This window comes from Podospora pseudocomata (assembly GCF_035222375.1).
Source record: "Podospora pseudocomata strain CBS 415.72m chromosome 1 map unlocalized CBS415.72m_1, whole genome shotgun sequence".
Classification (NCBI taxonomy): domain Eukaryota; kingdom Fungi; phylum Ascomycota; class Sordariomycetes; order Sordariales; family Podosporaceae; genus Podospora; species Podospora pseudocomata.
Genome location: NW_026946363.1, coordinates 6,987,504 through 7,013,324, shown reverse-complemented (window position 1 = coordinate 7,013,324; position 25,821 = coordinate 6,987,504). Strand labels below are relative to the sequence as shown.

Below are 25,821 nucleotides of genomic sequence, written 5' to 3'. Positions count from 1 at the left end.
AAATAGCTCAGTTTCAGTCTCTCACTTAGTCATCTCCAAAAAAAAAAAATCCAAAAAAGGAAAACCCGCCCAAAATGGATAATCTCGCCAACGACACCAGAGACCTCAAGTTGGATGACAACAATGTCCCAATCGGCCCTGCCCCTCCCCCGGCAGGAGCCGACCTCTCCACCATGTTCCCCGGCCTGCCAGCCGGTTACAAGGTCAACACAGGCATGACGCTCGAGGAGACGATCGCCGACTTGAACAAACACCCGCTGTTCATGACCGAGCTGGACGACTCTGAAGAGAACGAGGAGCTTGCCGCTTTGCAGTCTCTTGCCTATGACGGCACGCCTTTGGAAAACGGCCTCAACTTCAAGGAGCAGGGGAATGAGTGTTTCAAGGCTAAGAAGTGGGCTGATGCGAAGGAGTTTTACGGCAAGGGAGTCCAGATCTTGCAGGCGGAGGAGTTTAGACGGAGTAAGGGGATCAAGAAAAAGGTCCAGAAGCAGCAGGAGGTGGCGATGAGGAGCGAGGAGGAGCAGAAGGCTTTTGAGGAGGGGGAGAAGAAGAGGTTGGCGGAGAATGATGGGTCGGGGGTTGTCAAGGAGGATGAGAAGACAGCGACAAAAGAGGAGTATGAAGAGGTGGAGGATGAACCCGAAGAAACGCAAAAGGAGAGGACGCTGTTGGAGCAGTTGTACGTCAACCGGGCGGCTTGTCATTTGGAGCTGAAGAACTACCGGTCTTGCACGTTGGACTGCGCGGCTGCGCTGAAGCTGAATCCGAAGAACGTCAAGGCCTTTTACCGGTCTGCAAAGGCGCTGTTGGCGGTGAACAAGATCGTCGAGTCGGATGATGCTTGCGCGAGGGGGTTAGAGATTGACTCTTCGAACGCGGCGCTGCAGCAGCTGGCCAAGGAGATCATCGCCAAGAACGAGACAGTGACGGCGCACAAGAAGGCCGAGGAGAAAAGGGCGGCTGATGCCAGGAGAAAGGAGGTGCTGTTGAAAGCAGCACTGGAGGCTAGAAACATCAAGACGAGGTCGACCGGGAAGCCGCCTGACATGGAGGACGCGCATGTCCAGCTTGTTCCCGACCCGCTGGATCCCCAGAGTTCCCTTTCGGTGCCGACGATGCTGCTGTATCCTGCCGACTATGAGAGCGATTTCATCAAGGCGTTTAACGAGACAGAGAGCTTGGAGCAGCATTTTGGGTATGTGTTCCCTCTGCCATGGGACAGAGAAAACAAATACACGGCGAACAATGTCGAGTGCTACGTTGAGACAGTCAGTGGAGGGTTGGCAAAGGTGGGCAAGAAAGTATCACTGCTCAAAGTGTTGAGCAGTGGCAACGTGGAGATTGTGGATGATCTACTCAAGATTTTCGTGGTGCCCAAGGGGAAGGCAGAGGGCTGGGTGAAGGACTGGAAGGAGAAGAAGCTTGGGAGGAAGTAGGTGATACCCACTGATCGTGACATCAAAAGGAGGCTGTAGTTGAGGGTTATGTACCCAAAAAGAAAGGCAATGCTCCAATATCATTATGCCACTAACTGAAGACTCTCGGGCACGCCCATCTGTAACTATTCACCTACACCAGTTCAATCAACTACATGTCAGTGTTCATGACAAAACCCCTCGTTTCCAAGCCATTTCATGCTACAAACTGATGTTGTACTAGTCGACGTTTATCTTCTCGAAGTTCCATGCTCGTACATCTGCGTGAACTAAGAACTAATAAGCATCTGTTTCCACACAGAAGAGAACAACAAAACACAAAAAACGTCAAGAAAACCAAGAGAAACGGTTCTTATATAACACCCCAAAAGTCCCTCCTCTTCTCCTGGTTCTCGGTCGCAGTCGCGGATTTTGGCGTTGGCATACTTTTTTCTTTATGCTCGACTTGGGGCTCCTCCTTGTCCTCCATCTTCGTGTCATCAGATCGCAACTCTTGAGCCCTGGGCGAGGAAGGAAACTGATTGATCGCCATCCGTCGCTGTGTTCTCTGGAACCTCCTCATTTGCCTGCGGAGCTCCACGCACCGGGACATCCCGCAGCGAACGAGGTGTGTGTGCCAGTTGAAGACCTCCCAGTTGCCGCATGCATCTTCGCCTGTGAGGGTAGAAGACGGAGATTAGTGATGAGCGATACGGAGGCAATGGTTTTTTGCGAAGAAACTTACAGGACTCATAGGACATCTCGACGAGGTGGCCACATCGCTTGTCGTGGCGTTCTTGGATTTCGCACATGTTGGGTGCTGCAGCTGCCGTTGGTGTTGGTGGAGCTGCGGAAGCTCCGATGAGGCTGCGTGGCTGCGGACGCAGCTAACAGTCAAAGAATTCTCGGTGGTAATTGTTGTCTATTTGAGTACACACGCCAATTCCGTGTGACTTATTGAAGGTGTGGGAGGAGAGGGCTTTGATGTCGTGGATTCGATGCAAGAGGTCTGTTCCACAAGGCAGGATGCGACAACGGAAGCTCAGGATTAAAGGTTTTTGTCCTAACCAGAGATATTATACCAAACGGTGGGTGCTTGCTTAAGGTTTCGAAACGGACAATTGGTGCCTCACACAGAAGAGGCGCTGGGAGTATGGAGACGCAAAATCCGGTCAACGCACCAGTTGAGGCCTGGGGTGAGTATTTCTGCCGAACAGTGCCGCGATACTCGCCATGTCGCAGTGACATTCCAACAAATAGCAATCCTGTTAAAGCAATTACAGCTCTCGACGATAGTGTTCCCATCCCATACCCCAGTTGTTAAAAATAAGGCAGTTCAAGATGGCGCATGCGGGCGGCGCCACTAACACACGATGAAGCTTCCATCAGATCCACTGATGACAATTGTAGGGATGGAAAAAACTGAACGCTTCTTCTACCACATGAATTCCTCATTTTTTCAATGCACAAAGTGTCTGTGTTCGGCGGCTTGATGGCAATATCATGAAAGTGGAGCGATGCTGGACTTGAGCAAGTTACCCTTGGCAACGCCCCTTTTCCAGTTCGTGTTGACATGCCACGGCTTCCAACACCACCGCACAAAACTTGCCAGTAAACCCCAAAACTTCTAGGAGCGTATCTCACAAACTAATATAGGGCTAAAAGAGTCAAAAATAATCTCTTCAAATCATTGGCTGCCCTGCCAGGCAGTTTTCAACCCGAAATTTGAGAGGGCGTGGGCTCTGTCGAACAGCGGACAAGAATTTCCGGACGAAGAACTTGTGCAGTTTCCTTAAAGCTTGAGGCAGGAGCTTGGAGCTTGAAAAGACAAACTGCTCGTACCCTCAACATTTTCAGAGGTAAGTAAACACTCACCTCCATTCTTCTCTATCAATTCCTATTTCTACTTGTACAAGACACTAAACTCTGCATAACCCTACAAGATCCTGTCGTGAGACCCCAGCACCTGCATCTCACATCTGTACAACCGATTAATCAACTCATCTCCCCATCTCACCCCACGTCCCCCCAACCATTCACTTCCATTCTTAACAACTGTAACCAAGTTCAAAATGTTACTCCAACCCCTTTGCAGTGACTCATCAGCATCGCATCAGAAACACAAAGTTCCATCATTCGTTCTGTGTGCCGAACTTCATTGGATATCGTTCTTCTGGGTTTTACCCTCCCCCGGCCCGGCCCGATGAGAAGAGTCAAGGTAAGGTACCTATGTGATGGGTTTCCAAACAGGTGTTCCACTGCAGTTAAACACCTACGCGCCTCAAGTCAGGTCATGCACGTCATGGAATGTCGTTTGAGATTTTCCTTGTTCCTGCGTCTTGAGCCTCCAGCACAGCCTGATAGCTTGTTATGACGGTGACTATTTGCAGACCTAGGAGGGTGGTTGAATTGAATGTCCAAAAAGCAATATTCGTTCTACCTGATGTTTGTCACCTGCCAGAGAAAGAGAACCGATCGGTTGTTTGTATGTTTGCTTTCGCTACTCGCTAGATAACCCCATCTAATTGGTATTGTCAAAAGAAGCACCCACCCACCCACACACACACACACACACACACACACACACACACACACACACACACACACAACCCCCACACACATACACACACACATACACACCGGGCCAAAGTCCTCTTCGTGTTCCCGGCGGTGTCTAGCTTTTCGTTTTCTGTTCCTCACCCAAAAAATTTCCCCAGCGGTAATGCCAAATATTCAAGAATTATGAAAACGAAGGAAAGAAAACAAAAAAAGACCGATAAGCATAGCCATGAACTCAGGTAAGATATGCAAAGAACAAGAAGTAACATTCCAATATCAATGCTCGCCAACCGCCTTGTAGATAAAAACCCCCCAAACCGAAGCGCCTCCTTTTTATTTTCTTGTCCCATTGCCTCGAAACACCAGAAATTTCCCTCAACCCTTTGCTCATACCATGAAATCCATACCCGACAAAACCAGCCCGAGACCTGGCTCCCCGAATCCCACCCACGTGGCAGGTGGTGTTGGCTATTTAGGTAAAAATGAAGTAGTGACATGTGGAAGATGAGAATGAAGTGGATAATGACTTGAGCAAAACCCCAGGAATACTGGCAGTGTACCGTAAAATGAACATCGAGAGCAGCAGCCAAATTTCATCACATCAACTCAGAACCCTCCTCCTCTTTGACCCTCTCCTGCGCCTGGTACTTACATCGTCGTTGCAATCATCATTGTCTTCGTTGTCGGCGTCAGAGGAGGAGGACACGGACCTGATGGCCAGTGAATTGGGTGTGGAAGTCACATTGGCGTCACCAGCATGTGGAGATGACGGTGTGCTGGCGTGCTCCATCTTCAAATCAGCATCCTCGCTCCATACCCTTGTCTGGCCGCCGTTGCTGCACGTAGGACTGCCGATAGTCGTTACCAGGCTGCTGGAAGTAGTATTGCTCTCGCCTTTTGGTCCCACACCTGAACTCTCCGGAATGGCATCATCTTGTCTCTGCTCTTGCTCCTGTTTCTCCTCCTGCTTGCTCGTTTTTACGCAAAGTCGCATCAGTGTTAGCGCAGCATCCTCCTCCGAAGCCGGCCTAACTGGTTGCATACTCGGGCTTAGGGATCGCGAGGCGGGAGGAAGACCACGGAGTTTGGGGTAAGGACTAATATCCGGCCTTTGGTCAGTTGCGGGCGTGGAATGACTGCTTGTAGGCCGCTCGATCTGATCAAATGTCCGTTTATTTGCACCAAGGCTTTGATAGAGACTTCGAATGGGTGGTAGCGTATGCGCGGGACGCTCGTATGGTCGTGCAGTAGTATTTTGAATGGTGGGGGACCGTACGGCGCGTTGAGGGTATGGTGATGGAATACGTGGAACTGCAGAGAGCCATGGATTGGCTCGAGATCCGTAGGACTTGTCTTCAATGTTGTTCCTTGTCCACGGTTGCGGATATTGATGGTGTTGATGCTGCGGGCGACGCTGCTCCCGTTCAGTATATGGATCAGAGCGATACGATGGATACGGCCGTGGAAGGTTTACTGGAGTCCATCTTGTTGGAGTGTTCATTGGTGGTGGACGGATACCAGTCCCATATCCGCCGGGCATGAACTCGGTGGGTGTATTACGACTGTAGATATCAGGCGATCCAGCATAGAATTCGTGGTCTGCGTTACTATGCGGACTCAAAGGCATCGGTCGATCGTAGTCTATCCGGTTGCTGTAGGGCTCGGCGGCCAGCCGGGGCGGTCGTGGACATGGTCGAGGACTGACGCTGCGAGACATGCGTGGACTGAGTAGAGGGCCACTGCGTGGTGTTGGAAGATGTAGCAGTCGCCTTGCCTCCAGCCTAGCTTTGGCAATGATGTCGGGATCGATGACCATGTGTTTGTAGCCAGGCATACCTTCCCGAATGCACTCCGAGGGGAAACTTGGGCCGAATAGGGGAATCAAGGCACCTGCAATCTGGTAACAGAATGTTGCACAGACAGCCTTGGCACAGGAGTATGGCATCCAGTAGCCTGCGACATGCATTAGCATATCTATCGTAGGTAACCTCTCGTGCATAGCATACCTTGGGCGATAATAGATCCCCCAGTGATGCTGTGCGTAATGTCCTTGAGCCCCGGGTTCTGGTTGAGCATTTTCGCAGGAGTAGTCTAATGTAATCAGCAAATTTCCCTCCTCATCCAGGACCGAGCACCGGAACAAACAAACCTTCCCGTATTCAAGACACTTGAAGAATGGAGTCATGCGCACGAGGCCAACATTATAATCCCACATGACGGTGTAACTGTTGTCTGATCGAAGGCGACTGTCCCTGGGAAGTCTAAAAGAGTACTCGAAAACTGTCAAAGTCAGTACAGGTATCCCGCGATGCAGTCCGGACTTCTTGTTGGTTTACCTTCGAAGCTTTCTCGCCCGGTCTTCTGATAGAAGTCTTTCTTTTGGCTGTGGTAAGGAATCCGGCGGCAGTTGCTCTGAATCTCCCGCAGATCTGACACATGGAACCTGTGGACCTCGTGGAGCGAGGCTGCATCCAGGTCCTCGAACGGTGGATAGTTGACCATGCCTCTGACTGCATGTCGAGCTGGTCTGGGATCGTCTTGCATGTTTGCTGTCCTGGTCCCCGGCCTGTCGGGTGATGGTCCTGATGTAAAGGCGACAGCTGGACGAGCTGAAGGTGAAGCGAATTGACTGGGTCGAGAACTTGGCAACGGAGCCCGAGGAGGCTCCGGGTTAAGAAGAGAGGCTACTGATACCATGGCGGCGATATGTTGTGGAGATGTCTCGCGTGCCTTGCTCGTTACCACTGCAACTCTGGGGGAGAGAGATGGGAGGGGTAATAAGGGTGGCAGGCCTAGCGACTGGAGGGGACACAATCACCAAGTCAGACAGTGCTTGCGTCTGTGGCTGAGAGAGACTTGATGTTGGAAACCCATTCCCTTTCAGGCTACAAACAACAAAGCCCACGCAGAGCACCCTCGCAAGCTGGGAAGCCTGTAAATACTCCTTGAGGCTCGCACACAGCAACAAGGAGCTTGGGTGTTGCCTTTCTTTTCTTGACCACCGGCACGCAGTGTCATGCAGCCGCGAGAGACAGATTTCGTCCACGCAGCGTTCTCGATGTGATTCCTTTGTCCGGGGCATCCAGGGATTCGACTTCCTGGCGAGTAGGGGTTTGTTTGGTCTTCCCACCGCTCTTTGCTCACCTGAGCGAGAGCCCGAATGTGAGAAATGACGGGGAAAAGGCGGTCGATAGCCCGATGAATGATGGTTCAAACGATGGCAGCACGCTGAGAAATAGCCGGAACATCCAAAGCCAGGCGGCGAAGCAGACCGGCTGGATTGGGGTGCCACTATGGTTTTGGTGACTGTGTCTCCTGTCGGGCTATGTTCGGCACGAGATCATAGGTCCAGATATGCGGCAGGATTGTGGGAACACACTGTTGAGAGAGCCGTAAGATAGCCACACTTTCCAAGAACAAGGTTTTCGGTATTGGCCCTCGTAAACTTTTGCGGTTCCAGACAATCTGCGAGAAAGATTGGAGTCGAGTGAAGCTAACACAACACATCTCAGAGGTGTTTGTGCCTCAAGTGGATATCAACACCAAAAGGCCCCCGGAAGTTGTCTACATGTTCCGCCAAAGGCAGAACAAAGAGGTTTGGGTAGGCAAGTGCGGTCCATAAACTTCTCGCAGGGACAGGCCTTGTTCGAGAAGCCCTGGGCAGGAGGGAGACTGTCGGATGGCTGCAGAAGGGTTGCCGCTGAGATTGTTGGCTTATTTGGCTATTCCGTCGATGTGAGCGTGTAACAAAGAGAAAATAGGGAGCATCATCGTCGTCTCATCTAGCACCGCAATCCCAAGTGATTAACTGACTCGACACACGTGGCCGCTTTACCTCTGTCCCTAGGACGTGTTTTGATAGCTCGTTTCAGGGGATGAAGAGCCCGCCAGCATTTGGATCTCTTGCTGCTGATGCGTAATAATTGGCCGTCAGATGACTTGTTTTAGAAGGACGCCCCGACGACCGTATTGCCTGTCAAATTGATTGCTTTGAAGTCATCCCAGCCCAGGAACCAAGAGGGGCTGCCAGGCACCCATAACTTTCCCAATCGAAATGGCCATATTGCAACTCGATTCCGTGATATTCCATGCCTCTTCGAGAAGCCCGAGAGAAAGACAGGAGCAAAATCCTTTTCCGCAATATTCTCCGCCGAGATTCGCCGCAATACAGCGGAAAAGAGCATCTGTCAAATGCACTGTGCCTTGCCCACCCACGAGCTTGACCTTGTACAAGTTTGCACCGAAAAAGTGTCCGAAAGAAGTACAGGTGTTTTGCTGACCTGCTGTCCACGTTGGCGATCAGGCATCCTTCCTCTCAGCAAAAATATTTTCTGCTGTTATCGCCCTTCAGGTGGCTAGGACAGGGAAGGGAGAGCGAGCCGGCACAAATTTGACATACTGTCAACTGGACGAGTCAAAGTCAGCCAGCGAAGTGATGAAGTTCAAAAAAGATGTGGCGTAAAGGCTGGCGACAGATAGTGAGCAGAACCAGAAAGAGGTGCAGTCCTCTGGCCAGCTCCGTGCTCTATACCCTGCTTCGGCACTGACGAAGATCGGGCGGCCCCATTTCGCCCAAACTCAGGCGACAGCTTCTTGTCGTATGTTTAGGGCTACATGGAGCCCTCGACTCTCGGCCGCTTAAGCATGCTCAAAGCCCGCGGCGACGACTTCTGTGAGCACCCGCTGAGCCAATACGCAACAGTGTTCTGCCCAACACAGACAGTATGGTGCCTCAAACGGATGCACAGAGCCCGAAGAAGGCCCAGTGAAGTCGCCGGCGGACAGGAGAAGTGAACCTATCGCAGCAGTCATAACAGACCTCGCCGATCACAGTTCTCGCAATGCCGCGCCGGCAGAGGGTGGTGGAAAGGCCCGCCCCCAATTTAAGAGCAACCTAGGCCGGTTTGCAAGACTGAAAGATTGACCGGATATGCCGAGACATTCTACCGGTTCAAGTGACGACCAGAGCCCCCCATAATCTGGTATTAGTGTATTCGAGACACCCCCTGCCAAACTTGGCGTTCATAGCCACTCGAAGACAGTACCCTCATTGGGGAGATATCAGGGACAAGCAGATTGATGCCCAGTCCAGTCCAAGGAGTCCCCGACTGCCAGTCTTCCAGCCGGGAGCATCACAGTTCAGATGTGTAAAATACTGTTGAGGTCTTAGACGTGTTACCGAGCGAGAAGGGTGACCTTCCAAAAGCCTTTACACGCCGTTGTAAGACAGCTCCAGCTGTCACTGTCACGGCTGTACGCAGCACGTCGGGGCATTGGAAGAGAAGCCTGTATCCGCCGGATGTTGCAAGCAGACGCAAGGTGCCACAGCATTGCTGGTATCCAGAGCCGCGACAACATCCCATTCGTCACGCGTAGAGAGTCTCGATCCACATCGAAAAGGACTGTCTGCGAGGACGTACAGACAACTCCACAGCCTCGTCCCCCATAGAAGAAGCCAGGGCCCGCAGTCCTAAATCGGATTGGTCCTGGAACAGATGCGATATGGAGGCGACCGGACGCCGGCATACCGAAGCGGAAAGCATGTAGCTGCCGTGGGGTTCATTCTCGAGACCCGATCCAAACAATTGCTAGCAATGGTTTTGGGCAGGCTGGGGACTGCCAGGCTGGGCCACAGCAATCTAAATTAGCATGGGCGGCGGCGAGTACAATTCACCAAACGTGGCTAGGGGCGCACTGAACTATACAACATGTAACCAGCGTCTCGAGACTCGATATTTTTGTGCGGGGTGGGATACCCATCCAATATGTAGAAAAGAGCCGATGGGTAGCCTTGAATTCTTGAGTCCCTTGGAAGCATGGGCTTTGCAAGAGAGCACACAAAAACGGGATGCCGGTGGTGGTCGTACCGCTACTCGCTTGTCGCAGCTGGAAGTCGGACCAGTCGGACCAGTCTCTGTGGACGAGCAAGGAACTGGCAGTGAATCAGGCGGAGAAAAGAGACGTGTACGATTCCGGATTTCGCCAAAGAACTGCAAATCTGAGCAAACAACTCGGAAGCTGGGACCACTGAGGTGAGGTGGGTGGGAACCTGGAAATTCATCTGCATCATGTGTCGACGCTGAAGTCGCAAATTTTCGTTGGTGCCTCCACGGTAGGGTCATCTGACTATCCATCTTTTGGGGCCTTCTGGCAGTTCCTTCCATTGAGGCCCTTTGGGTCACTAGGGCCAACTCGGGAAGATGAATCACGGCAGGAAGTGTCGAACTGAAAAATGGAATGTCGTTCGTTCTTCGGTTGCCCGTGGTTTGTGCCTAGATGGGTGAAAGGAATTGTGTAAAATGATTGGCTAGTCATTAGATGGAAGGCTCCGTTGCCTCTTGTCATCTACCACCTGCCAGACACTTGGGTGCTCCTGAAACTTGGCAGAAGTGGGGCTACTGATTCTTGTTTTGCCAGGCCTGAGGCACCACAAGCCCCGACCCCACTTTCAGCAGGAAGTCGCGTCTCGTTCGCGTATGGTGCCTGGACACGGCATTGAAGACCCTAGTCGAGGAAAACTCGCCCTACGAAATATTGAACACAACGCACAGCAGGCTCGCAGTACACCCACCACTGAGACCACGCACAACGACGACTTTGTTTACCTGCGGCCGGCTACACTCGCCACAACAATCCCTCTTAACTCTTTCTTGTGACGCGACCCCTCCATTCCTTCTCATTTTGCCTACTCCCTTCGACTCGACGACAAACGCTGGGCGAGTTGATCGAGGCCTCTCGCGGAATCTCTTTTTTTCGCCATTGTTGCGTCGTGTGGTGTCGAGACTTCGTCTTATTTCGACCCTTTTCCACCTTTGATTTTGCATGTACCAAAGAACAAAGCCTTTGCTCTCCCTCTGCCGCACCTTTTCACGCTGCGCTAAAGACTTTGCGACGCGCGACTTGAGGAACGCGCCTCCCAGGTCATCGCCACCATGGATTCAGACGTGGAGTCCGTCTTTGACACTGCCCAGAGCGAGTCTGACGGATACTCACCAGAGGTGGTACGTATGTTTCCTGGTGCCCTTCCCTTCGTCTTTGAATTGGTTTTGCAGACTGCATCTAGTCTGGTTACCCAGCGGTAACTCGGCGGCAGCAGAGGATCGCTCAGTTGAAGCACCAACTCTGAGTACTGAGCTATTCTACCAATACAAGCGCAAGCAACAGCAAAGCTAACAACATCTGCTACAGAAAACAAAAGCTAAGGCTGCGCCGAAGAAAGCGCCTGCCGCGAAAGCTGCCAAGATGGTCCAAACCAAGCTCACTGTCGGCAAGGCGAAGGCGGCGCCCAAGAAGAGAACGAAGCCGGATAGCGATGATAGCGATGACGATAGGCCTCTCTCCAGCACTCCTCCGATGGCTAAGAAGCAGAAGAAAGCACCGGCGAAGAAGTCCAGTGGCAAGCCACTGGCTGAGATCGAGAACGACAGCATGCTGATCGACGATGAGCCAGCCCTGGCAGCTGCTTCCAAGTCCTCCAAATCCGCCACCGAAACATACCAGAAGCTCACGCAGCTCGAGCACATCATCAAGCGCCCCGATACCTATATCGGGTCCGTTGAACGCACCGACCAAAAGATGTGGGTTTTCAACAAGACGGAAAAGTTGATGGAAAATCGTGTTGTATCCTTTGTTCCTGGTCTCTACAAGATCTTTGATGAAATCCTTGTCAACGCCGCGGACAACAGCCAACGCGATGCCTCCATGACCTTTCTCAAGGTGACTGTCGATCGCGAGACGGGTGAGATTTCAGTCGAGAACAACGGCAAGGGAATCCCGGTTGAGATGCATCAGAAGGAGGGCTGCTATATCCCCGAGCTTATCTTTGGTCACCTTCTCACCGGTTCGAACTACGACGATGATGAGAAGAAGACGGTTGGTGGTCGCAACGGTTACGGTGCGAAGCTTACCAATATCTTCAGTTTGAAGTTCACTCTGGAGTGCCAGGATAGTGTCAACGGCAAGCGATACAAGCAGACCTGGACCGACAACATGTCCAAGATGGAAAAGCCCAAAATCACAGCCAACAAGACCAACGACTTCGTCAGAGTGACCTTCCTTCCGGACTACAAGAGATTTGGCATGGAGAACGGCATTGATGACGACTTGGAAGCCCTCATGTACCGCCGCGTATACGACATGGCAGGCACCATGGCCAGCGTCAAAGTCTGGCTGAACGGGGAGCAACTCAAGATCGCCAAGTTCAAGGGTTATTGCCAGCTATACGCCAAATCAATCGCTGCCGAGCGGGGTGACGTTGTGCCCGAAGGCGAGAAACCTACTGCTGCGAATGTAGAGTATGAGGAGGTCAGGGACAAGGGCAGAACGTGGCAGGTGGGGTTCACTGTGTCAGATGGTTCGTTCCAACAAGTGTCCTTCGTCAACAATATCGCCACAACGTCGGGTGGTACACACGTCAACTACATTGCCGATCAAATCACCGAAGCCCTTCTGAAGGAGCTCAACAAGAAGAAGAAGGGCCATGGTCTCAAGCCGGCCAACTTCCGCAACTACATCTTCATCTTCATCAACTGTTTGGTCGACAACCCTGCCTTCACCTCCCAGACCAAGGAGCAACTGACGACCAAAGTTAGTGCCTTTGGTAGCAAGTGTATCCTGAGTGATGCCTTTCTCAAAAAGGTCCAAAAGTCTGAAGTCATCGCCAACATCATGGAGTTTGCTGAAAGGAAAGCGGATAAGATGCTGGCAAAATCGGACGGCAACAAGCGTGCTCGTGTGAGCAACGAGAAGCTTGTCGACGCCAACTTGGCGGGCACCAAGCGTGGCCACGAATGTACCCTCATCTTGACGGAAGGTGACTCTGCCAGAGCATTGGCCGTTGCTGGTCGCGCTGTCCTGGATCCGGATCGCATCGGCGTGTTCCCTCTTCGTGGAAAGATGCTGAACGTGCGTGACGCATCGACCGAGCAGATCATGAAGAATAAGGAAATTGAAAACATCAAAAAGTTCCTGGGTCTGAAGCACAAGCAAGTGTACACCGATACCAAGGGTCTCCGATACGGTCATTTGATGATCATGGCCGATCAGGATTTGGACGGCAGTCATATCAAGGGCTTGCTCATCAACTTCCTTGAGGTTCAGTTTCCTTCGCTGCTGCGCATCCCCAACTTCTTCCAGCAGTTCATCACCCCTGTCGTCAAAGTGTGGCAAGGCACAAACCCAAAGAAGCCTCTACGTCCCAAGTCGTTCTTCAACCTCGTCGAGTATGAGACGTGGAAAGAGAACAACAAGAATGAACTCCGGAAGTGGAAGTACAAGTACTTGAAGGGGTTGGGTAGTTCTTCGAACGAAGACGCCCAAGTCTACTTCACTGATCTGGATCGCCATCTCAAAGAATTCGAGACACTCAAGCCAGAGGAGTCTCAGATGCTTGACATGATCTTCAGCAAAAAGAAGGCCGATGCTCGCAAAGAATGGTTGGGCAACTTTGTTCCGGGAACCTTCCTCGACTCTACGGCTCAGAGAATCAGTTACTCCCAGTTCCTTCAGAACGAATTCATTCTGTTCAGTATGGCTGACAACATCCGATCGATCCCGTCCATGATCGACGGCTTCAAGCCTGGTCAGCGCAAGGTCATTTACTCTGCCTTCAAGCGCAATCTTGTCAACGACCAGAAGGTTGTGGAACTTGCCGGTTATATTTCCGAGCAAGCCGCCTACCATCACGGTGAACAGTCTCTGCAGCAGACAATCATTGGTCTAGCTCAGACCTTTGTCGGCTCGAACAACGTCAACTGCCTAGAACCTAGCGGCAACTTCGGTTCCCGCCTCTCTGGTGGAAAAGATTCTGCCAGCGCTCGTTACATCCACACGAGACTGTCCCCGTTTGCGCGCAAGGTCTTCTCCAAGCTTGACGAGCCCAATCTCGAGTACCAGTTCGACGACGGCAACATGATCGAGCCCAAGGTGTATGCTCCGATCCTACCAATGGTCTTGGTCAATGGTGCCGACGGTATTGGTACCGGCTGGAGTACTTCGATTCCCAACTACCACCCCATGCACATAGTGGAGAATTTGAGGCGCCGGATGGGAAGGTTTGACCCTGACGATACCGAGGAGAAGCCCTTCGTCCCCATGGCACCATGGTGGCGTGGTTGGAAAGGAACTCCGGAGCAGGAAGCGCCCAACAAGTGGCGTTTCAACGGTATTATCAGGCAAGATGAGCAGAACCCCAACGAGATCCACGTTACTGAATTGCCAATCCGCATGTGGACTGATGACTTCAAGGCTAAGCTTGAGGACATCATCCAGAACGACAAGACACCGACCTTCATCAAGGATTACAAGGAGTTCAACGACCACAAGACGGTCCATTTCATCATTGACATGGACGAGAAGCACCGAGAGGCAGCCCTCAGGGAAGGTCTGTTGGAGAAGTTCAAGCTTACCACTACCGTCTCCACAACCAACTTGGTGGCCTTTGACACTCAGGGCAAGATCAGAAAATACGACAATGTGGAGGAGATCATGGAGGAATACTACCACTACCGCCTGAAGATGTACACAGAGCGCAAGAAGCATTGGCTCAAGGTGTACCACGCCGATTACCGGAAGCTCAAGAACCAGTACCGTTTCATCACGGAAATTATCGACAACAAGATGGTGGTCAACCGAAAGAAGAAGGCTGTCTTGGTGCAGGAGCTTCGTGACCGCGACTATGAGGCATTCCCTCCCAAGGAGGAGAAGAAGGCCAAGTCGCCTGACGAGGAAATGGCTGCTGAAGAGGCCGAAGATGACGACACCGCTGGAGGCGCTCGTGACTACGACTACCTGCTTTCGATGCCTGTCTGGTCTTTCACCAGCGAGCGTCTTGAGAGACTCAAAAACCAGATTGCGGCCAAGAAGGCGGAGCATGATGAACTGCAGGCTCTGAGCGAGAAGGACCTTTGGGTCAAGGATTTGGATGCTTTCCAAGAGGAGTGGGAAACGCAGCTGAAGCTGGACGATGAGATCGCCACCGGCATTCGCAGAATGGGTCGCCGCAAGTCGGACAAGCTCGGTGTAGGGAAGGGAGGAGGCCGCCGTCGGAAGGATGATGACGCCTATGAGCCAGAGAAGAAATCTAGGGCCAAGGCCGTCAAGGCTGCTCCTGTGCCTATCAAGACGGAGAAAACCCAGCAACGGTTTGCCGAGGCGTTTCAGGCAAAGTCCAAGCCGAAGCCTGTCGCTGACAAAACCTTGCCAGATGTTGAAGCGGGCGGTGGGATATCTGATGACGATTTTGCCCTCTTGGGTAAGAAGGCAATGCCCATCAACACTAAAGTGAAGGAAGAGTCGGAGGCTCCCACAACAACCAACGGTCGTACCAAGCGCGCGGCTGCTGCGAAGTCCAAGTATGTGGTATCGGATGACTCGGACGAGGACTTTATGGATTTGGGTAAACCTTCAGTAGATGAAGATGTGGATATGGCTTCAGAACCCGAGGAGGCCGTGGCCGAGAAGCCGCCCGTCAAGCGCGTGGCAGCAGCAGCAGCCAAGGCGAAGCCGTCATACAAGCTCAGCGACAACGAATCGGACGAGGAAGTGGAGGAGAAGCCGCCCGTCAAGCGCGCGGCCGCGGCCAAAGCAAAGCCATCCTACAAGCTCAGTGATGATGACTCTGAAGACGACTTTGAGGCGAAACCACCAGCCAAGCGTGCAGCCGCAGCCAAGGCCAAACCGATGTATAAGCTCAGCGATGATTCGGATAGTGACGACAGCTTGAAGCTCGGTGATGTCGGTGCTATGGTCAAGGGCATAGGAGCTCCAGCTTCGAGCAGCAGCGGTGGCAGGCTTAGTCTGTTTGCCATGTCCCATTCTGGAGGTGGGGATACTTCAGTTCTCCCCAAGATGAAGTCCAAGCCATCTAAGCCCAGTCTCGACTTGGACGACCACGACGACACCAATTACGAGGCGCTCGCCAGGTCATCGCCCCTGAAGACCAAGGAGGATAACTTGGACGATTTCCTATCAGACGACGACGTTCCCGCTGCCAAACCTGCTCCCAAGGCAGCATCCAAGGCAAAGGCCCCTCTCAGTGTCGTTCCAGCACCGGCCAAGAAGCGTGGACGTCCTGCCGGCAGCAAGAGCACTAAGGACAAGGATGAGGCAACTGCTCCCAAGGCCAAGGCCGCTGTTACCAAGACCGCCAAAACAGCCGCTGCTAAGCCCAAGGCACCACATCTCTCACCAGCTGCGAAGGCGTATGCTGCTAAGAAGGCCAAGGCTCAAAAAGGCTTGAGCGACGATGAGGACGATGAGGCTATGGAAGATGCCCCAGATAGTCCTCCCGCAGCCAGGCCCAAGGCCAGGCCTGGTCGTGCCGCAGCCGTGAAGAAGAAGCCGATTGTGATTGACAGCGATGAGGATGACTCGATAGGTGGCGGTGGTGGGGATGACGAAAGCGATGATTTCGACATGAGCGATTAGATTTGATGATAGCGGGGAGAAATACTCGAGTTCCTAGCTTTCTTGTTCATAATGGGGATCACATGGTTCACAGTTTATATGGGAGTCAGAGTTGCACCGGGTTAAGCACAAGTTATGTGAAGCTGGGAATTGTGGGACGTTTCGGGGTGGCAGCTTTCTTTTGTTATTTGTGGCAAATTGTTGGTCTACTGTGGTGTGTATGTGTAATAGCAACATGGCATTTGGTTGAACGCATGATCGCAGTCATAAAGTGTGTGGTAGTGTATTGTCAAGCAAAGCGTATCGACATCAATCTTGAGGGGCAGAAGTTGCCAAGATTCTGCTCCCCGCACCTCCCTTATGTGGCCCCAATCAGGAAACAGTGACGTCGAAGGAGCAGCCCCCGTTTGGGTTTCACACCCAACGTCTTGTCTCACTTCACGATACTTTCAACAACAGTCCTCATTTTTCCCAAAACCTGCATTTCTCGGCATATACATATATATACGGTCCAAAGATCCACGATGCCCCGCCTCACCACAGAAGGAACGTACACCGATTCCCCCCCGCCAGGCCGCAGCGCCTCGCACGACGGAGACGAGGACGATGACCTCTTGGACCGTGGGCGGGCCAAAGCCCATCGCTTCCTGCACGGCTTCATCGACTTTGCCTTCCAGGGAAACGTGCTCGAGATCGCGTTCGGTCTGATCATCGCGTCCATGTTCACCGCCCTTGTGACCTCGCTCGTGACGGATATTTTGCTGCCGCCAATTTCGGTGTTGTTGCCGCTGAACAAGAACCTGGAGGAGAAATTTGCCGTGTTGAAAGGGGGGCCGAAATACAAGGGGGAGGGGGGGTATAATACTTTGAAGCAGGCGCAGGCGGACGGGGCGGTGGTGATGGCTTATGGGTTTTTCTTGAACAGGTTGATTAATTTTATTGGTGTGGGGATGAGCTTGTATGGGATGGCGGCGACATATCAGTTTTTTTCGAAGGATCCGATCATCAAACGTACTGTTAAGTGCAGGTATTGTCGGAAGAGTATTAATGAGAAGGTGAGTCTACTCTTGAGCTCCTTTTTTTTTTTTTTTGGGGGCGGGGGGTTGTTAGGTTGTTGACTAACGGGGGTTCACAAAACAGGCTGCAAGGTGTATCAACTGTACTAGTTGGCAGGATGGGAGGGAGGACCGGTTGTTTTAGAGAGGCTGAGGTCGTCGTTTGCCGTTAAAGGGGTCTACCATGGAATGTCCTATCAGATTGGACAGTAGGTGGTGCTGAGCATAGGGGGTTGTTCTCATCCTTGAGCATGTGCGGTTGGTTTCGTCCTTGAGCATAGCATAGCAGGCCGGGGTGGCCATTCTAATTATTGACGATCATGTTTACATGCATCCTCGTTCTTACACAACCAGAGACATCGCAAACGTCTCAGCGAACAGATCTGTGTTTCCATGGCAAGTCCCCTAGAGAAGCATCGCGCCGGCACCGACAAGAGCAGCACCCATCATGATGGCATTCTGGGTAATCTGGGGGACACCAGCTGTGCTGCTGCTCGTAGAGCCGGCAGCGTCCTCTGTCTGGGTTGTGGTCTGTGTGCCTGTCTCAACAGCGCCAGTGCCGGAGGCACTGGTAGTGGCAGCCTCAACATCCAACTTCTCCAAGCCGGCCGTGATTGTTACGGCTTGGATTTCCTTCTGGTAGCCACCTGAAACATGCTGGAACAGAGCAGTCCCGCCAGGGCTGATGATGGAGCCAAAGCACTTGGCTTCTTCGCCCACGAGATCGCAACCGTATTGTTGTGTGCTAGTCGATGTAAGCAAAGGTTCGGTACAGGGGGTGAAGGGTCATCACAGAACTTACACAGACTCTCCGCGCATGTCAATAGAGAAGGTGCTTTCCCCCTGAACAATAGTCAAGCCTGTGCCAAGGCCACAGTCGTTGGAATCGGCATCGGGAGGGCATGCGAGTGAGTAGGTTGCCGCCGCGGGCTGGGCAGTGATGACAGAAGCCCAGATGGTCTGCGTGTCGAAGCCGGGAAGGAAGAGAGAGGTGACTGAGGTGGTAGCCGCTCCGACATCCTGAGCCGAGGCCATGGTGCTGAGACCGGCGGAGGCCAGCAAGGCAGTAGTAACGCGAACCATGGTGACGACTTCAATTCAGTAGATGCAGGCGAAACAAAGCAAGAAGAAGACGCGTAAAAACCAAAGATGGAAGAAGGACTATAGAAATATGATACTAAGACCGTATATCCACATCTTTTAGGCAGCTTTGCTCCGTATTCGGTATCATCCCAGCCAAACGCGTCCCTCCCTGAAGCTGAAATTACTTGTACTAAATCGTCCGGATTTCGGGCAAACCGCTCAATGGGAAAGCCATCAGTCAGCAACACATGATCCCTGTATGATTTCATGCCTACCCTCAAACATGGTTGGTGACGACGAGCCACAAATCTGGTCTACAGAAATTGCGGTTGCGAGTCCCAGAAAAGAAGGAGGTAGCAAAGCAAAAAGCAAGCGATCCCGCCTCTGGATGTGGTACGGGAACTGATTGACAGCGCATCCCGTGTTTTATACAGCAGCAAAGTTGCTTTGGCGGTGATGATCGACGGCAAGAAAATCAACCCTTGTTTACAGCTTTGCCCTGAGGTATATCAAAGATCGACAAGTGCCAGAACCAAAAGCTACATGGGAAAAATGAACGGGTGATCGTTTGATGTTATTAGGATTCAGATCGGTGTCGGAGCTACCGAAGCCTGAAGCCGACTGTTGTTGTAACCCCTGCCAAACGCCCATTGGAACCCACCTGTTCGGGCACTTACAGCAAGCCATGGATTTTGCAGAACCATGTGGTGTTCACGACAGATACACGACTTCAATGCAGATGCGCTCGTCTTAAACAGAAGCAAGTCACCGCCCGAAGAGCAGCATCGTGATGTGCGGCTTGGCGACTATATCTGGACGACACGAAAAACTCAGAGGCATGTCTTGGCGAAGCCCCCCTCGCCAAGAGCGCCGCCAACGCCAAGAACGCAATTCCCATCGTCCGGACAAAACAGCGCAGGTCTGGGCATGACTGTCCTGCCGTTCTAGATCGAGTTGTGACAATCCCATCTCTTCTCTTCCTTCCAAAAAATCCATTTCTCTCTGTGAACATCCCTGTTGCTGCGATGGCTGCCAAATCGAAAGCGTAACCGCTCTTGCCACACCTCCAAAACATCATGAGATTTGGGCGAGAGGAACGGCGCCGGGGAGGACGAGTCTCTTGCTGGATCTGCACCACGGTTGTGATAGCGCGAGCAATCACTGGTGCACACGGCCAATCCACCGTATCGGTTTACATACCCGGCTACGGGGAGGCTCACTGGGCTGCTCTTCGCGGCAGCATCATTGGCAGTGTACGTATTTTGATGGAGAAATCCAGGTTGAGATGGAGCATTTTGATTAATCGACTGTTCAGGACCAATCCGCAACAACCTACACGGTCTTTTGTGCTGAGAAGGCGCCAAGTTGTCAGATTGCCGGCGACCTTCCCTTTGTCTTCACGGAAGGGCCAGGGACTTTGAAATACGGTGGCGTGGCCCCTGGGAAACTGTCCGTTTGCGAGCCATGGTTTTCTGAATCCGAAAGATCAAAGTGGCTAACTGAGTGACAGAACGGCCGAACTTGAATGCAGCTTGGACGGCACAACGGCCGCAACCTGCACAGGATCGTCATCCTTCGGGGCCAACCATTGGGAGGGCACCATCACGGGGCCGACGCAGACTATGTGGACGGAGACTTTCACGACGCCCGAGGTAACATGGGGCGCGTTGACATTGACAACACCGGGTCCGTTACCCAACACGATTGACATTGACGGGACACCAGCAGCATCGTTGACGAACTCGCCTGTCAAGGGCGCCGGTTTTAGCCTGGACCCGGTGAGAGCTAGCTGGTTGTCGGGCGTCTCATCTGGGGCTGTTATTTTGTTTGTTCTGACATTCATGTAAAGGGGCGCGGAAACGGGCGTTTGATGGTTTTATGTGCTCCGGTTATGGATCGGGGCCGGTGGAGATACACGGCACGGTGTTTTTGTTCCCCGATTTCACTTTTGGTTCAAAGAAGTACGGATACCCCTTTTTTCGAGTCGCATGTAGTTCCGAGGTTGTACAGAAACATATAGGGACGGGAAATATTTCAGGTTTTTATGCGCCTACTTCGATACGGAGCTTGTCTTTCTATTCACCCTGAGCCATCTCAACAACCTCTCTTCAGCTGGAGATGCAAGGCGAGAATGACCCACTTGACAGCACTGTCAGCTTCAGAGAGGACTCGCCCAGTCGCGCGGCACGTCGTGGACAGGGTGGTTGGAACTGCAAGTTGGTTGCACCTGTAATATACTATCAACACTGATAGCTTTTAACTTTCGAGGTATGTTTCAGGACTTTTGGAGTGTCAGTTATTTTGTCCACAGCGTGCGCGGCAAGGTCCGCTGATCTGTTGGCCAGCCGTTCGGATTTCACTGGAGGTGGTGTTTCAGAATTTGGAGAAACGCCAGCCTAAGAAACGTGGCGTGAGCTGGCAGCCAATCAACGGCCTGTCCAACTGAAAGCCCCTGATCACCCGCTGCCCCGCAGGAGCATCGTAAGCTTGGCATCAAAATGCTCCGACTTCAGGTTCAACATCTTCAACACCACCATAGCAGACAATTCACCTGTGTTTCCCGACCATCAGCTACTTTCCTGACAACGAGAGGGTGAAAGGGGACGTCCGTAACACTGGTACACCTTTAGGTGATAGTGCCAAACTTTCACTTGCCACATAACTGTCAATGGAGCACACAAACACAGCTGAGGTGCCCTGGGCATCAAGGTTCTCGAAGGCAGCATTTTCTGCTGTGCCCTTTGCATAACTTACCCACAGGCAAACCCCTCTCGTAAACTGATATTTGAAATCACCTAGACAAGCCTTCTCTGTGCCTGGGTCTTGTCGCCCTCTCGCCTAGCAAGCGCACAAACGCGCGCGCTTCTGAAAGACATACTGGACCCTTCCAAACCTCGGCACCTGGTCAAGCTTCCATGTGAACAGTCTTGGAATCACCAGTCGGTGCACGAAGCAAACGAAACATGCTAAAATAATTCTAGGGGGTGCAAGGCTTACCCGCAGTGGGGGTTGCCATTGACAGGGAGAAAGGGTTCAAGATGCCCTATTGGCTCGGCGCCGCAAGAAGGAGATCGGCCGTGGTGATGGGTCACTCCTTCTTCTTGCAGCAGGGATGCAACCTTGAACGGTGAGATGGTTTGTTGCATCCGATCTTCTTTTTAAAAGTTGACAGGTCCCGGCCGTTTGGACCTTTTCATCTGTTCTCCAAGCCCAAGCTTGTCCTTTCATATTGTCAACAGCTTGCTGACGACCGAGTGTGTGTGTGTGTGTGTGTGGGTGTGGGTGTGTTGATCACCAACCTTCGTTTGGTATTGTTCTTTTCACTTCAATTGCCCGCAACGCGAGGCTATTGCTTCATTCATTTTCTGTTCACTTTCTATTGTACCACTTTCGTACAATAGTCCACGAATTTCGGTCACCCGGGGAAACACACAGAATCGTTCGAGAGTACTTTGCTGTTGCCGCTTCACGGTGCTTTGCTGAATCGTCAACCGCGCCACTCTCAACACGGACGATAGCAACAAGACGTTACCTTTTCGCCGAGTTTGCTCGCCTTCGATTTTTGCTTTTATCTGCTGTGCGGCCACTTTCCTTTCGATATCATCCGCTGGTCCTCGGACAGACGCAACTACTCAAAGAACACCACAAGGCTCCAGAAACAAACTCACCATGAGGTTTGTCAAGTATGTGAGACCCGTAGCGGTCCCGGCAGTGATCATATCTGCCGTTGCGCCGAAAGAGCTCAACATCTCTGATTCACGTACGTATTGCATGATCGTTGCCCTGACGGGAGTGCTAACTTCTCGAAAGTCTCCATCAAGGGCGTTGCCAAAACCGTCGCCGCCAACGCCATGTCTTACTACTCGGGCACCCCTGAGAAATTCGTTGACCTTCCTCAGCCTTACTACTGGTGGCAAGCCGGTGCCCTGATGGGCAGCATGCTCGACTACTCTCACTATACGGGCGACCACAGTTACGACAAGCTGATCGCAAGGGGACTCTTGGATCAGGTTGGCCCCGACTTTGACTACATGCTCCCCACTCACTTCGGCCAAGAAGGTAATGACGATCAAGCATTCTGGGGAATGTCTGTCATGGCCGCCGCGGAGAGGAACTTTCCTCAGCCAGACCCAAATGTTCCTGGGTGGTTGGATATGGGTGCCAACATTTTCGACTCGCTGGCTGGCAGGTGGAATACGACTGCTTGCCAGGGTGGGCTTTTGTGGCAGATCTTTGCCTCAAACCCGAACGGACTCGACTACAAAAACACCGTCAGCAACGGCGGCTTCTTCCAGATTGCGGCCAGACTGGCCCGCGCCACCGGGAACAAGACGTACAGTGACTGGGCGGAAAAGGTTTGGGACTGGACGGAAGCCATCGGCATGATTGACAAGTTTGGAAACGTCTACGACGGCGCCCATGCGAGCAAGGACTGCAAGGACACCAACCCGGTCACGTTCTCTTACTCTGCCAGCATCTACATTTACGGAGCTGCCGTCATGGCCGACGTCACCCAGGACAAGAAGTGGACGGAGAGGACGGAGAGGATGGTGGAGGCGAGCAGGAGCTTTTTCAGCCCGTTTGAGAACGCCACCAACATCATGTATGAGCACGCGTGCGAGCAGGTGGACAAGTGCAACCAGGACATGAGGAGCTTCAAGGCGTACTTTTCGAGATTTGTCTATGCGGCCGCGAGGTATGTTCCGAGTATCAAGCCGGCGATCGAAGAGTTGTGGCATACTTCGGTCGAGGCGGCTGCGAAGACTTGCACAGGCGGTGCGAGCGGGACCCAGTGCAGCCACAAGTGGTATACCGGGGCCTTTGATGGAAACCCGGGGTTGGGCCAGGAGATGTCCGCGCTGGAGACCATTCAGGGCTTGTTGGCTTTGGACGCGGAAGCACCGTTGAAGGGGGGCGAAATCAAGACTGTGAGGGCGTTTGCTGATCAGAATGCCGTAAAGGGTGACTCTGAGACAGCTTCAGGTTCAGCACCATCACCGACATCTGAATCGGACTCGGCGGCTGGCTCCCAGACCGAGGCCGGGACGCAAACCTCGGGTGCGTTGAGAAGGAGGACTGTTCCCGTGAAGGGGTGGTGGTAGACTTTTGGGGTGGTTGGGTGATGGCGTGTCTTACTTTCTTGGTTGTATTCACATTTCACCTTTTGAGCATTGCAGGCCACATTAAACATGTGGCCTGGAGGAAATCTTGGAATCTATTGCATTAGGCAGGGGAAAAGCATACAGACATGCAGATACATAAAACTAGATGGTCTCTGGTGATTCATTTTGTGTGTTTTTTTTCAGTGACGTTCAATCCGAGTTTGGAACATTCAAGTAGTCCAACCCTACGCAACAACGGCACTGGCAGCCTTCTCCTTCTCCTCTTCCTCGCTTCGCGCATCTACCCCCCGGACCTGCTCAAGCTGCTTCTTGATGGCTTCCAAGAACCTCGTCATCTCGTCCTCGGTGCCAACCGTGATCCTCAGGCAGCCCAAGCACCCGTGCTCCTTGCCCCTGAACCTGACAACCACGCCCTTGGTCTCCGCCAGACCCTCGTACACAGCCAGCGCAACAACATTGTCCGGCTGCCCGTCCTTGTTGAGCATCTCGTACAGCAAAAAGTTGCTCTCGGTCCCGCCCATGAGCTTGCCCACCCCGGGGATCGTGGGCATCTCCCTCAGCAGCCTGTCCCTCTGCTCCAGCAGAGCAGCCTTGTTCGCCCTCATGACCTCCAGGCCGGCGGGGGAGAGGGCGTACTCTGCGATCGCGGAGGTGATGTTGTTGACGTTGTAGGGAGCCTTGAGCGCGTTGAGAAGCCTGGCAATTTCGGGGGAGGTGAAGGCAGCACCGAGACGGATACCCGCCAGCCCGAACGCCTTGGAGAGGGTCTGCATCACGACGAGGTTGGGGAACTCGACGACCCATTCGGCGAGGGAGGCCGAGTCGGGCGCGAAGTCGATGTAGGCCTCGTCGACGACCACGACGCCGTTCCAGGTTGGGTGCGCGAGGATCGACCCGATGGAGGATTTGGAGAGGAGGGAGCCGGTTGGGTTACCCGGGGAGCAGAAGTAGGCTAGCTTGATGGTGCTTGCATCGGGGGAGGAGAGGGCGGAGAGGATGGAGGGGACGTCGAGTTGGAAGTCGGGACCCGGGAGGAGGGGGATTTTGACGAGGGAGACGTCGTTTACTTGGGCCGAGACGGAGTACATCCCGTAGGTTGGCGGGCAGACAAGAATCTTGTCCTGACCTGGGCGGCAGAAAGCGCGGATGAGGGCGTCGATGGCTTCATCAGAGCCGACGCCGACGAAGAGGTTGGATGGCGAGAGCTTCTTTTGGGTGTGGACGTGGGTTTGGCGAAGGTTGCAGAGGAGCTGCTTGAGGGGAACTTGGTGAGGGTCTGGGTAGCGGTTGAGGCCGGGGAGGTCGATTACAGGACCGAGGCCGGATTGGGGCTGAATAAGGCCTGTGATGGACGGAGGGAGAGGGGGGCCATAGGCGTTCTCGTTGGCATCGAGAAGGACGTTGGTGCCGTCATCTTTGTAGTCGCTGTTGTTTTGGGTGTCAGTGATAGTGCGCTCATGAGTCCAAGGGGTGAATCTCACTCTCGTGCGCAGCGATAAGGTTCAAGGGCCAAAATGTTTGGTCTAGCGCAAGTTTCCAAGTTGAAGGGCGACATTTTGAGTGTTGTTCGCCAAATATGATGAGGTAAACACAGTTTTGGATCTTCAAATGTCCTTCTATAGTGCGTTCCCAGTAAGTTGCGCTCAAGTGAGGTTGAGGAGTCATTAACGGCAAGGAGTCAGGGCGAAATATCTTGCAGCCCCGGTTCCGGAAGGCGGGCCCTCCAAACAAACCATCCCAACAGAGCTGATTTTTGAAGCTGACGACGACGCAACTGTTTTGGAACAGAAATAGGAGCCAGAGTGAAATAAATCGATCTCCTGATCATCATTGATTTCGTCACATTTCCAACAACAATTTGATGATCGCTTCACCAGCCTTGATTCTTCCCACCCTAACTAACCCTAGCCCCAACCCTCACACAATTATGAGTCTCGCTCACATCCAAATACCAGAAAGCGAGAACAAGTGAATTACTGCAATCAAACATTATTAAATGGATTACAACTCTTGCAAGTCTGCCGATTCAGTTGTCAGATTTTCCTCTCCATAACAGTGCCAGACGACACACATGAATATTTGATCAGGTCTTCGGTTGTTACCATTCAGCCGGTGCAATCCTTGACGATGATTGGCCAATCCATGATGAGCTGCAGTCGGGGATCTTGTCCCCCGCCC

At 52.7% G+C, this 25,821-nt stretch overlaps 9 protein-coding genes across 9 annotated transcripts; 5 read left to right on the top strand and 4 right to left on the bottom strand.

Moving 5' to 3' along the window:
* Window positions 1–74: 74 nt before the first annotated feature.
* On the top strand, window positions 75–1,439 carry CNS1 (HSP70/90 co-chaperone; the record flags this gene model as incomplete). Its single annotated transcript, XM_062886682.1, has 1 exon — window positions 75–1,439. One exon carries the CDS (start codon window positions 75–77, stop codon window positions 1,437–1,439), a length of 1,365 nt encoding a protein of 454 aa, XP_062749813.1.
* Window positions 1,440–1,485: 46 nt separating this feature from the next.
* QC762_0023110 (uncharacterized protein) lies at window positions 1,486–2,686 on the bottom strand. The gene is made up of 2 exons (XM_062883112.1): window positions 2,164–2,686; window positions 1,486–2,093 (listed from the first exon to the last, which is right to left on the bottom strand). Exons 1-2 carry the CDS (start codon window positions 2,228–2,230, stop codon window positions 1,792–1,794), a joined length of 369 nt encoding a protein of 122 aa, XP_062749812.1. The 5' UTR covers window positions 2,231–2,686; the 3' UTR covers window positions 1,486–1,791.
* A 1,189-nt stretch (window positions 2,687–3,875) lies between these two features.
* On the bottom strand, window positions 3,876–9,935 carry QC762_122640 (uncharacterized protein). Its single transcript, XM_062886681.1, has 6 exons — window positions 9,678–9,935; window positions 6,314–9,601; window positions 6,127–6,257; window positions 5,984–6,068; window positions 4,039–5,930; window positions 3,876–4,015 (listed from the first exon to the last, which is right to left on the bottom strand). The coding sequence occupies exons 2-5, from the start codon at window positions 6,672–6,674 to the stop codon at window positions 4,579–4,581; spliced, it is 1,929 nt and encodes a 642-aa protein (XP_062749811.1). The 5' UTR covers window positions 6,675–9,601; window positions 9,678–9,935; the 3' UTR covers window positions 3,876–4,015; window positions 4,039–4,578.
* A 531-nt stretch (window positions 9,936–10,466) lies between these two features.
* TOP2 (DNA topoisomerase 2) lies at window positions 10,467–16,403 on the top strand (the record flags this gene model as incomplete). Its single annotated transcript, XM_062886680.1, has 2 exons — window positions 10,467–10,978; window positions 11,166–16,403. The coding sequence occupies exons 1-2, from the start codon at window positions 10,910–10,912 to the stop codon at window positions 16,401–16,403; spliced, it is 5,307 nt and encodes a 1,768-aa protein (XP_062749810.1). The 5' UTR covers window positions 10,467–10,909.
* A 503-nt stretch (window positions 16,404–16,906) lies between these two features.
* Window positions 16,907–17,833, top strand: QC762_122620 (uncharacterized protein; the record flags this gene model as incomplete). Its single annotated transcript, XM_062886679.1, has 2 exons — window positions 16,907–17,437; window positions 17,523–17,833. 2 exons carry the CDS (start codon window positions 16,907–16,909, stop codon window positions 17,580–17,582), a joined length of 591 nt encoding a protein of 196 aa, XP_062749809.1. The 3' UTR covers window positions 17,583–17,833.
* On the bottom strand, window positions 17,630–21,072 carry QC762_122615 (uncharacterized protein). Its single transcript, XM_062886678.1, has 2 exons — window positions 18,240–21,072; window positions 17,630–18,182 (listed from the first exon to the last, which is right to left on the bottom strand). Exons 1-2 carry the CDS (start codon window positions 18,518–18,520, stop codon window positions 17,843–17,845), a joined length of 621 nt encoding a protein of 206 aa, XP_062749807.1. The 5' UTR covers window positions 18,521–21,072; the 3' UTR covers window positions 17,630–17,842.
* On the top strand, window positions 18,991–20,726 carry QC762_122610 (uncharacterized protein). Its single transcript, XM_062886677.1, has 3 exons — window positions 18,991–19,773; window positions 19,836–19,969; window positions 20,031–20,726. Exons 1-3 carry the CDS (start codon window positions 19,597–19,599, stop codon window positions 20,365–20,367), a joined length of 648 nt encoding a protein of 215 aa, XP_062749808.1. The 5' UTR covers window positions 18,991–19,596; the 3' UTR covers window positions 20,368–20,726.
* Window positions 21,073–22,189: 1,117 nt separating the features above from the next.
* Window positions 22,190–23,622, top strand: QC762_122600 (uncharacterized protein; the record flags this gene model as incomplete). Its single annotated transcript, XM_062886676.1, has 2 exons — window positions 22,190–22,280; window positions 22,331–23,622. The coding sequence occupies 2 exons, from the start codon at window positions 22,190–22,192 to the stop codon at window positions 23,620–23,622; spliced, it is 1,383 nt and encodes a 460-aa protein (XP_062749806.1).
* An 85-nt stretch (window positions 23,623–23,707) lies between these two features.
* Window positions 23,708–25,533, bottom strand: HIS5 (histidinol-phosphate transaminase). The gene is made up of 2 exons (XM_062886675.1): window positions 25,125–25,533; window positions 23,708–25,068 (listed from the first exon to the last, which is right to left on the bottom strand). Exons 1-2 carry the CDS (start codon window positions 25,196–25,198, stop codon window positions 23,868–23,870), a joined length of 1,275 nt encoding a protein of 424 aa, XP_062749805.1. The 5' UTR covers window positions 25,199–25,533; the 3' UTR covers window positions 23,708–23,867.
* Between the last annotated feature and the right edge of the window lie 288 nt (window positions 25,534–25,821).

Coding starts and splice junctions, on each gene's coding strand:
- QC762_122610 (XM_062886677.1), top strand. CDS start 19,597: ATGAGATTTGGGCGAGAGGAACGGCGCCGGGGAGGACGAGTCTCTTGC. Junction 19,774..19,835: donor GCGGCAGCATCATTGGCAGT/GTACGTATTTTG, acceptor TCGACTGTTCAG/GACCAATCCGCAACAACCTA. Junction 19,970..20,030: donor GGCGTGGCCCCTGGGAAACT/GTCCGTTTGCGA, acceptor ACTGAGTGACAG/AACGGCCGAACTTGAATGCA.
- QC762_122640 (XM_062886681.1), bottom strand. CDS start 6,674: ATGGTATCAGTAGCCTCTCTTCTTAACCCGGAGCCTCCTCGGGCTCCG. Junction 6,258..6,313: donor CGGGCGAGAAAGCTTCGAAG/GTAAACCAACAA, acceptor TGACTTTGACAG/TTTTCGAGTACTCTTTTAGA. Junction 6,069..6,126: donor AGTGTCTTGAATACGGGAAG/GTTTGTTTGTTC, acceptor TGATTACATTAG/ACTACTCCTGCGAAAATGCT.
- QC762_122615 (XM_062886678.1), bottom strand. CDS start 18,520: ATGGTTCGCGTTACTACTGCCTTGCTGGCCTCCGCCGGTCTCAGCACC. Junction 18,183..18,239: donor GACATGCGCGGAGAGTCTGT/GTAAGTTCTGTG, acceptor TACATCGACTAG/CACACAACAATACGGTTGCG.
- QC762_0023110 (XM_062883112.1), bottom strand. CDS start 2,230: ATGTGCGAAATCCAAGAACGCCACGACAAGCGATGTGGCCACCTCGTC. Junction 2,094..2,163: donor CGAGATGTCCTATGAGTCCT/GTAAGTTTCTTC, acceptor CTACCCTCACAG/GCGAAGATGCATGCGGCAAC.
- HIS5 (XM_062886675.1), bottom strand. CDS start 25,198: ATGTCGCCCTTCAACTTGGAAACTTGCGCTAGACCAAACATTTTGGCC. Junction 25,069..25,124: donor CCTTATCGCTGCGCACGAGA/GTGAGATTCACC, acceptor CCAAAACAACAG/CGACTACAAAGATGACGGCA.